At 45.7% G+C, this 10,707-nt stretch overlaps 1 protein-coding gene across 4 annotated transcripts in view; it reads left to right on the top strand.

Annotated features, from left to right (window-relative positions):
• Positions 1-10,707, top strand: part of Msi2 (musashi RNA binding protein 2) — a 383,451-nt gene that overhangs the window by 325,842 nt on the left and 46,902 nt on the right. For all 4 annotated transcript variants that reach the window (XM_008842718.2, XM_029568072.1, XM_017800505.1 and 1 more), the window contains exon 9: positions 3,249-3,363. In XM_008842718.2, coding sequence (XP_008840940.1) covers positions 3,249-3,363 — 115 coding nt within the window. The remainder of the gene's footprint in view (positions 1-3,248; positions 3,364-10,707) is intronic.

The following is a 10,707-nucleotide window of genomic DNA, read 5'->3' as shown; positions in this document are numbered from 1 at the left end:
TATATGGACTTAAGCCTAATGTCTGGGAAGTGTAATCCCTTGAACTCTTAGTATACTGATCACTTTAATCTTTGGTTGTATTTTCCTTTTGGGTGTTTAAGACCATACAGTTATAAACCAATACCAATTTATTTTTACTCTTAAGGTCATTTGAGGATCTGTTCCTCAGGGGTCACATGGGCTTGGGAGGAGCCCCTGTCTCCTTTCTTTGACCAGTTCCATCTATGTGAAGATAAGTCAAAGGTCCTGCTCAATCACGGCTGGCTTCACTTGGAAGCATGGATGAGATGTTTCCTCTGAGTTGATCCTCCTATTTGTAGACTGGACACTGGTTCAAGTCCATCTGTGTGCTCATATGCCATGGCATACATGGGGAAGTCAAAGGACAACTTGCAGGAGGCAGTTCTCTCCTTCCACTGTATGGATCACAGGGATGAAATTCAGGTCATCAGGCTCGGTGGCAAGAACCTTTACCCACTGAGCCATCTCTCCAGCCAAGACCTTTGTTCTTAGAGTTTATTAATTTTTGTTATAATTAATGATTCTGGTGAATAGCTCACCCATATATTCTTGCAGTAGAAATTGCTACAAGTAGGATTATTAGATCAAAATATGAACATATTGTAGGTTTTCTACATATTGCCAGTTGCCCTTTAGGGGAAAAAAATGCACTAATTTCCACCTGTTGTGGTTTGAATGTGAAATGTGTCCTATAGGCTCCTGTATTTGAACATTTGGTCTTCAGTTGGTGGCACTGTTAGAGAACCTTTAGGTGGAGCCTGGCTGGAGGAAGTGGGTCACTGTGGGTGGATGGGACTTGAGGTTTATAGCCCAGCCCTACTTCCTATTTGCCCTCTATTTTCTGACTACTGATGCAATGTGACCAGCTGCCTCACAACTCCAGCCATGCCTTCCCTGCCATGATGGACTGTAACCCCTCAAACTGTGAGCCAGAATAAACCCTTCCTCCCTTAAGTTGTTTCTTGTCAGGTATTTGGTCACAACGATGAGAAAAGTAACTAATAAGTCTCCCCCCACTTCCCTCCCCATACCCTTACATCAAAAAATGCTGTCCACACTGTCTGTTTGTAGACCAAAAATACCTGTGTGTGTGTGTGTGTGTGTGTGTGTGTGTGTGTGTGTGTGTGAATGAGGGTATGTGGAGGTCAATCCTTGCCTCCCATATTGTTTGAGACACAGTTTCTCAGTTGTTCGACTGAATATATCAGTTTAGCTGCCCCCAAGCTTCCAGGGATTCTCCACCTCCCATCCCTTCATAGGAGCACTGGGATTACAGATGTTCAAGCTTTTACATGGTTTCCAGGGAATCAAACTCAGGTCCTCACACTTCTGCAGCAAGTTGTTTACCCACTGCACCATCTCCCCATCCCCTAAATTTATCTTATTTGGGGACTATGTGCTTCTTTATTAGCCAATGGTGAATTGCATATACTTATTTTTAACCTATTTGTCCTCAACATGCTCATCTCTTAATCTATTTTTTAAAACTCTTTATAGTAAACATACCCATGTGTATTGGATCACATTGTCCATTTTTAAAAATACCTGTAGTTTAGCATTCTTTAAACAGCTATTAATCTGGTTTCAGAGTTACTGTTTTATTTATTATTTATTTATTTTTGTTACTTTCGAGACAGGGTTTCCCTATAAACCCAGCTGGCCTAGAACTCGCTGTGTAGACCAGGCTGGCCTCAGTATCACAGAGATCCACCAAATGCTGGGATTAAAGGCATGCACTACCACACCTGACCTACTACAGTATTTCTAATTAAGTATTTAGGATGAGAGTATCTCCAGAATGGATCCTCCATATAGGTTCCCTTTCAAACAGTGTATGCTCTATATAGTTTAGCTCACTTTCACTGGTCAGAGATACCATGAACAACAGCATTCTCCTGTGATGCAGTGATACCCTTGGCAGCTGCTGAGCCAGGCAAAGCTTTTGCTCCTCTGCCATATGTCCCCAGACTGTTTTTTAAATAAGATACCTGATTCTTTTTCCTCTGTCACCATCAGGCTCCCATGCTGTTACTGTTGGCTGCTCCAAGCACCCTGCTTTACCCTGCAACAGCCCATCTTTATCAGCAATGGTCTTGATTACAAGCCAATGGTGCTTGTTAAATTTGCCTGTAAACTAAAAGCAAGTTAAGTGCCGAGCAAGCTCAGACATTCCAATCAGTGTAGAAACTCCAGCAGGCCATGGAATTATTTCCTAGGGTTTCAATTTTTATTACATTTATTTATGTACATGGGTGTGCACAGGCCATGGTGCACATGTGGGGATCAGAGGGCCACTTCCTGGAGTCAGTGCTTCCCCCTACCATGTCGGTCCCAGAGAGTGAACTCAAGTCATCAGGCATAGCAGCAAGTACCCTTACCCACAGAGCCATCTCCCCAGCCCTAGGGTTTTTATTTTGTGTAGGTAAGATTGTTTATTAAGTAACCTCTGTACGCACAAATGGAAGAGGATGAGGAAATTTTGGAGGTTGCAGGTAAGTGGAAATGAAAGATTGGCAACCACTTAAAGACATGAGTGTTAAAACCAATAAGCCAGAGGAAGGGAGTTGGGGTTGGATCTTAGGATTGCCCTGGGAAGTGTGATGCTGTGGGTTTCATAGACATGGTGGCATTGCTAACCTGGGAATCGTAGTGTCTGGCTTCCAGGTCTGTGCCTGCTGGACTGGAGATAGAATGCAGTATGTCACTTCTGAGCCTCCAGTGCTCCATTTTCTCATCTGGGGGCCAGACCTGGGACTGAGTGACCTCTCTGTTTCATGAGAGACAATCTCCAATGGCCTAATGTGAGGACTCCCTAGCCTGCAGGACCATCCAAGGAATCTATCTAAAAAGCCAAACAGTCATGAGAGATGATTATAATTGCTGCTGCTATCCACAGGCACATCCATCAGCCGTCGCCAGCTCCTTGCCATCATGCTTTCTGCACGAGTCTCTGTCTGGGCTGCAGCCCCATGTGTGTATCTTTAGCTTACGTCCTTGCCGCCCTTCCAGAACCTAATTTCATCCTTGTAGGTTTTTCCAAGGCGGGATTTGCACAAGTGGTGTGGTTTCTTAAATATTTATTTTGCAGGCCATTTACTCGGCATGGCTATTTTTACAGTGAGTAAGGAGCAAGGCTAAAAATAACAGCGCGTAACCAGATCGGTTCTGCGTCTGACATTTACGTGGAATTCATTTGCATCTCATTTGTTCGCCTTTCTGTTTAACAGGTAGAATGTAAGAAAGCCCAGCCGAAAGAAGTCATGTTCCCACCGGGGACAAGAGGCCGAGCCCGGGGGCTGCCATACACCATGGATGCATTCATGCTTGGCATGGGGATGCTGGGTAAGTCTGCATAGGCATAGGGGTGCACAGTGAACTGGGCAGGTTGTGGCAGCCTGTACACTCAATTGAGTCACCTACCAGTTGGTCAAACTGAACCTCAGTTTGATCATCTGAGCCTCAGTTTACTCGAAGTTACCATTCCCTCATCTTCAAGTGAAGCTGATAGTTTCTTCAAGATCATCATGATGAGTAGTTGAGTGTACAGTTTCATTTTGCCCTGTGCCTAGTTCATAGGGTGAGACTGTTTTCTTTCCAAACCCCTTCCTCAAATGGAAAAAAAAAAAAAACCTGTCCTTTCTCTGCCGCCTTCTTGGTCCAGTGGGAGTTCTCCAAACTAAGGACTCCTGACTGACTTAACTTGTATGGGCTCGTGCTATATTTTTTTAAAACTTGGGAGAGGAGCTGAAGGTGGAAAGGGTGGGCACTAATCCTGTCTATTTAAATGATTAACATTTTTCTCCTGGGATATCAAAATTTGCATTTAAATGGGTGTTTTAAATAGCCTGTTTTACTCTTTATTTGCAAAAAAAAAAAAAATGATGAAAGACAAAGTATGTTTGTTCTGACTAAAAATGATCTCTCCTGGCTTTTAGAGAAATTGAGTTGCATATTATGCCCCTTTCCTTAAAGGTATCTCTGTCCGCCCTGTGTAGATAATTGAAAATCTCACCGCTTAAATGGCATGGAAGATGGAGAAAGCGGAGGAGATGCTAATGGTGTGGGTCGCAACAATAATTAGAAATTTCAAGGCGAGAGAACGGTATTTTAGTGCAAGTTATTGTGTGTCAGGAAAATACTAATTAAATGGGATAAATGGTCATTAATGGTAAAATTCCATTCAGGCACATGAGCTGTCTAGTTTTAATGGGTTTTCATTTGGCTTGGCTAAGAGTTCCTCTTCTATATTGTTTGATAAGCCTTTTATGTATTTTCAGATTTGCTGCTGTTTAAATCATTCCTGGCTTAGTTTTAAGTGTATAAACTTCCTGGTCTTGTAGAGAACTCTATCTACTTTTCTAAGAAAATAACTTGGGCAGGTAAAGCTATTTTGAGGAACCGAAAATGGAGAGTGATGCCACTGAGAATATTTTTTAAATGACCAAGCTATTAATTCTCCTCAGATTAATTTTTTAGGCTTAATAGAGTTTCCAAGAAAAATCCTATTACAGTTCTTTAAAAACTGGCCATGTGATTCTAAAGTGTATCTGAAAGAAGAAACATGAGAATAAATAAAATTTTTAAAATGAGAAAACACCAGTTCAATGTAAATACCAGAGCACAACATAAAGCTACAGTTTTTAAAACAATCTGGTAGGCCTGGGGATGTAGCTTGGTTGGTAAAGTGCTTGCCTGGCATGCATGAAGCACTGGGTTTGACTCCCCAGCACCACTTAAAACTGGGCATGGTGGTGTACAGCTCTGATCTTAGCACTTAGCACTTGGCAGGAGGACCAGAAGTTGGCTGCATAGTAAGTTCAGGGCCAGCCTATGATGGCTTGACTCCACAAACTTTCTACTTAACAATAGCTAGACAGCAGTGTAGATTTGGTAGAAACTGTACTTCAGATTTTGAATTTGGATTTTTTCCCAGGCTAGGGAGAGACAGTGAGTTGTAGCTTCCAGAGCTGTGTCTATGAGGAGGGGAAACAAGGCAGCTCTACAGTGCACTGTTATTTAGCTGTACCGGCCAGCAGACTAGGTATGGTAAATATATTTTTGACTTACTGCATCTGCACAGAACATACACTTCATGGTGAAAGTTAGAATATATATGCATGTATACTCATGTAAGTATAATTGTGTGTGCGTACCTGTGCATGTACGTGCATGTGGAGGCCAAAGGTCTCTCACTGAACCTAGAGCTCACCAATTCAGCCAAACCAGCTGGCCAGCAAGCCCCAGGGATCCTTCTGTCTCAGCCTCCTGAGCGCTAGAATTAGAGGCACCGTATCCCATTTTTATGGGACTATCAGGGATCACACTCATGCCCTTGTGCTTGTGCAACAAGCACTTACTAAACTGAGCCATCTCTCCAGCCCCATACTTATTATTTCTAAATGGTTTTTTAAATGAGTGAGAATTATATCATGGTAGTGCTATACAATAATTGCTTAGCTCTTGTTATTGATATAATATATATATATATCATGGTAGTGCTATATTATATAATTATATCATGGTAGTGCTATATGGTAATTGCTTAGCTATATATATACATACATACCCAGGCCGCCTTCCTGTCTCAGAGTAGTACAGCTCAGCCCATGAGCCTCTGGCTCTTGAGAATAAAGAGGGAACATGGTCATCAGCTGTAGCATCACAGAAGACTGTTTTGACTGCATCCTCCCAAGCTGTTTCTTTCTTTGTGCATCTTTCCTCTAATGTGAGCACAGAGTACTCCTTGGGTAGGATGGCCTGCTGTGTTGTATCCCCATGGGTCATCTCTGTGAGATGGAGGCCAGCTTGGTCTACATACCAAGTTCCAGGTCATCTGAGGCTACAGGGAGATCCTGTCTCAGTCAGACAAACAAATTAATCCTTCAAACTGTAATGAAAGGGAGGCTGATGAGAGTACAGTACTGCAGAAATTCTTTCATGATCTCTCTGGATAAAAGACTAATGTCCTTTGAGAAAACTCTACCTGTTTTGGCTTTAGCTTTCACAGCCTTTGATAGGGTACTCAAGACAGTGAGACTTCCTTAAAAGAATGTAGAGGGACGAAAAGAAGGGAATTATCCCAGGGCCCTATCTCCTGCCTCTGAGCCAGACAGAACCAAAGGCAACTGTGCTCATTGGGAATCTCTAGTTTTTCTTAATGAAAGTGGGCTTAATAAAAGCAAATACATGACTGTTGATATATTTGATTCCTCGTGGCCTTCTCTGCCTCGTAATCCCACTGCCTCTAATGCTCTTGGCCTGCTTGATTGGCCTGCTTGAGCATATGCTATTTGTTTAACACTTGGAGGGGAGATAGCCCAGTGTTGAGGCCTTGTAGAAAAGCTTCCACTTGGCAGGCCAGGGAGACGAGAGACACTGCCAGCCAACTAACCACTTTGGCCAGAAGCATTCTTATCTTCACTTGTATCAAGAAATCTCTGTGAAACCCTGCTCCAGTGTTCTCCAACATTTAGGTCCCTCTAAATTAAAGAGGGAAAAAACAGCCATTGTTGAAAAGGGGCTGGGGAGCCATGATCTGCTGACATTCACTCTGAGGTTAGGAGATGACTAGAGCGTCCAGGAACCCTCTAGACTTGTCTGTAATTTCAACTGGGATTTGGTGTTCCCAGAAAATACCTGTGTGAGTTACTCCTAAGGAGGACTTCCATTTGCACAGGTGTTTCTTGGTAGAAAGAGGAAGCTCAGACCTTGGCTGCCCCTTGTCCCTCCAGAGCAGCAGATCCATAGAACCTTCTGAGGTGGCGGGACAGCCCTGTGTGCCTGCTGGCTAATATGGTGGCCGTCAGTCTCATGTACACACCGGCCACTGAGCACTTGTAATGTGGCTCATGCCTCTAAGGAACTGAAATTTTCTCTTTAGATAATTTTAATTAAGGTTGAAATAGATTGTGTAGGTATGAAGGAGACCCTGCAACTTAGAATTCTTGGGTTGAGTGTCCGTCCTGGTTTGTCTCTCCATTACTGTGACAAAATACTCTGACCAGTACCAACTTGGGGAGGAAAGGGTTTATTCAGCTTACATCTCCAGATTGCAGTTCATCAGGGAGCCCAAGGTAGGAACTCAGGCCAGGAACCTAGAAGCAGTAACTGGAGCACAGGCCATGGAGGAACGCTGCTTACTGGCTTGCTCCCCTGGCCCCTGCTCAGCCTGCTTTCTTACGCAACACAGGTCCACCTGCCCAGAGGTGGCACCACCCACAGTGGGCTGGGTCCTCCCACATCACTCATCAAGAAGATGCCCCTCAGACATGGCCACAGGCCAGTCCAGTAGAGGAAATTCCCCAACAGGAGGCTCCCTCAACCCAGGTGTGTCAAGTTGACACTAAAGCTGTCCAGCACAGCTTGTCTAGGAGGGGCTCCTGGCACTTGCTTTACACAAGGAGCTATTGTGGTGCCCCAGGCAATGCTCCATATGTCAGATACATCACACTCACTGTCTGTTCCCTGAAACAAGGGCCCTTCTCTGTTGTTCTTTCTACTGGGGGACCTGGGGAGAGCAGTTTTCCAGGATACTAGGTAGCTAACAGCCTGGATGACCCATGAGCTCCATCTAGATGCAAGCATATCTTAAGTTTGGAACAAAGATCTAGAGGCATAGTTCTGGGCACTCTACTGGCATCCCCAGAAGGGGGTCACCCAGAAGGGGCTCTCTGGCATATCCAAGTTCTGTTGTCCATTTCTGATTTGTGCAGCCACAATAGAAAGTCAGTGTGCGAGGAAGGTGGTCATCCAGGCAGAAGCCTTGATTTTTTTTTTTTTTCCTTTAGTGACAAGAGATAATTACTGTGGGATTGATCAGGCATCCAGAGTACTGGAGCAAATAAATTGTGCAGCGGCCAGTGTAGGAGGGGCCCAGCTGCTAATGGAAGTGGTAGCTGGGTCATCCCGCAGTAATGTGGCTTGATGGAGCATTCGCTTGGGTCTGCTGTAATGTGCTATTGATATGCAGCCAGCCAGTTTCCCCTGTGTGGCCGGGCCCTGAGCCACTGGAGCAGAGCTGGGCTGCACAGCAGTAAATGAAGAGGAAAATTGAAGTAATGTTGTATTATAAATTTATAATTTCATCTGCCTGACCGAGAGGCTGTTCAGCATTGGGGGTATGGAGATGAGCTCCCCCAGTCTGGCAGGTGCCGAATTCTCATCTTCCTTCCTCAGGCGATGACAGTATTGGCCTATCCAGAAGAGTAGGGGTGAAGCCTAAAGCTGGGGTGAACTTGACCACACTTCTCTCTTATTGAAGACTTTATGTAGTCGGGTGATATGGATGGCTAGAGTACAGGGAGGGACTGGTCCTTCTACTGACCCTCACCCACATTCAGGGAGGGTGGTACATGGGCTTTTGCTCTTGCTGTCAGATAAGAACTACAATATTTAGGATCCCAGCTCTGAAATCAGGAGCAAAGCAGCATTTTTCCTCAGGAAAGCCCCTAGGCAGCAGTGATTTGACTGTTTGCATATAATCCGTTTATCAATATTGTTGAAATAGTGGTCTAAGAAATCTTAACACTGAAAGATCTGGTATGATATCGGGTGATTAATTTGGAGAATTGAGCTGCCTAGTCATGAAATAAATTCCATGGAAGGGCCCATTGAGCATGCATCCAATTGAGGTCTTTGAGGTCTAGCCACTGCTCCACCCTCTCTCCCTTTCCCCCATCAGGTACCTGAGCTTGGAGGCCTTCTGGGCTCCTGCCCCTCTGAGAACAGTCAGTGCAGAGCTGCTGAGTCATCCCGTCTCACCTGGCAGGCCTTCTGCCACTGAGACATTGAGAGCTGAGGGATAATGTCACCAGGATGGAGCTGGATGGAGTAGGTGGCTGGGCCTGGGTGAAGTAGACATGGCCCAGTTAGCCAGTGAGTTCTGTAGGACTACACATTTGAGAAGGCTCCAGTTCCAGCAAGGGAGAAGAGCCATAGCTAGTCACAGCTCAGAATTTGGGCACATCAGTGCCACATGTGACCTGCATGGCTTTCTATGGGTGACAAAGCTCTAAGAGAAAAGGGAAGACCACTGTCTTAGGTTGGGCTACCATAAAAAAATTCCATAGGTACTGTTCAGCTCATGAACAATGGGCATTTATTTCTCAGTCATGGAGGCTGAGAAATCCAAGGTCAAGGGTGCTGGCAGAAAGATTCCAAGTCAAATGAGAGCCATACCTCATGGACAGCACTCTGGCCTCGTATGGTTAAAAGGGTTGAGGGTTTCTCTGGGCCCTTCCTTGAAAGGGCACTAATCTCTTTACCAGGGCTCTGCTCTTGTGAGCTGTTTACCTCCCCTAAGCCCCTGCCTCTTAATATCTTAGTGTCATTGAAGGTTAGGATTTCAGTGTGAATTTAGGGGGACTCAGCATTCAGGCTGTAGTCATCTACAGGGCAGGGTCTTGAGCCAGAGGCAGGACTGGACCCCAAGTCTCCTGACTTCCAGACCTGGATCCAGTGGTGATCCATTGGCCATAAGCAGAAGCCACCCACCAGTGACCACAGGGAAGGAGGGACAATGAGGCCTGGCTCTCAGCCTCTGAGGCATAAAAACCATATGGCCAGTGGAAAGAGCAGCAAAGCTTGTCCCATGATGTCAGGGAAAAGAAGATGAAACTTAGTGAGTGAGTCTATCCCTGGCTGTCAATTGCAAGATCAGAATGTGCTTGGTGTGACTTAAGAGAACCCATGAGGAGGTTGACATCGAGTCCCCAGAGCTTGTGCTTAGGGGTAGTGAGAAATACGTGGGCAGTGGCCACTGCTCCCCCTCTGCTGGAAAACCTGGAGATGTCTGCCACTGAAGTGGCTTCTCCCCAGCATTTCGGGGGAATAACAAATGACTCTGGCTTCTGGAAGCAGCGAAGATTACCACAAGGAACACAGGTGGTGCTCAGAGTCACAGAAAGGCTGGAGAGACGGCACTTGGGAAACAGATAGAAACTAGGGGAGCTGGACCATCAGAGCCCCAGCTCCCAGACAAGGGACAGTCCAGGAATGGCCTTGTCAGGGGCCCTTGACATCTCTGGATGCTGGATTCTCCTGTTGATGCCAGAGTAAACTCAGCCACCTGCTCATCCTCTGCCCACTGGCTCTAGAGGCTGGTCTCAGTGAAGGTTTGCATTGGCCAGGCATGGTTCACTGGCCTGCCTCCCAGGGAGGGACAATTCATTCAAGTGTCTGACACCCACCAGCCAGCCACCTCAGGAGCCAAAGCAGAGGGCTAGCCAGCATGATGGTAGGGGACTTTAGTGGCATTTTAGGATGATGAATGTACTGAGCTAACCTACGCTGAGTGATAAGAGGCAGAGTAGGTCTTGGGGAGCAGAGAGAAGGTAGCCATGGAGCTGCTGTGGCCAAGAAAGTTCCAGTACAAGAAGGCTACACTGGCCTTCAGCATAGCCAGAATCAAGAGGCATAAAGAGTGAGGTATATGATGCTGAAGGGACCTTTTACTGGGAGGTTATTTAACAGACTGCACCAAGCCTGCCCCCTCCACAGCTCACCAGAGGATTCTCAGCACCCCTCAGATAATGATCACCCTAGGCCTGCTGAGAGGGGGTCCCAGTAAACTGCCCACGACGAAGTGTCTATAAAAACTCAGCGCCTGGGTTTCAGAACTCAGATTGGGCTTCATGGGACACATGTACACACATACACACACACACACACACACACACACACACACAC

This window comes from Nannospalax galili, unplaced genomic scaffold, assembly GCF_000622305.1.
Source record: "Nannospalax galili isolate Female #2095 unplaced genomic scaffold, S.galili_v1.0 scaffold879, whole genome shotgun sequence".
In the NCBI taxonomy this organism is placed as follows: domain Eukaryota; kingdom Metazoa; phylum Chordata; class Mammalia; order Rodentia; family Spalacidae; genus Nannospalax; species Nannospalax galili.
The sequence above is the reverse complement of the archived record's forward strand: the minus strand, read 5'-3'. Positions and strand labels throughout refer to the sequence as shown.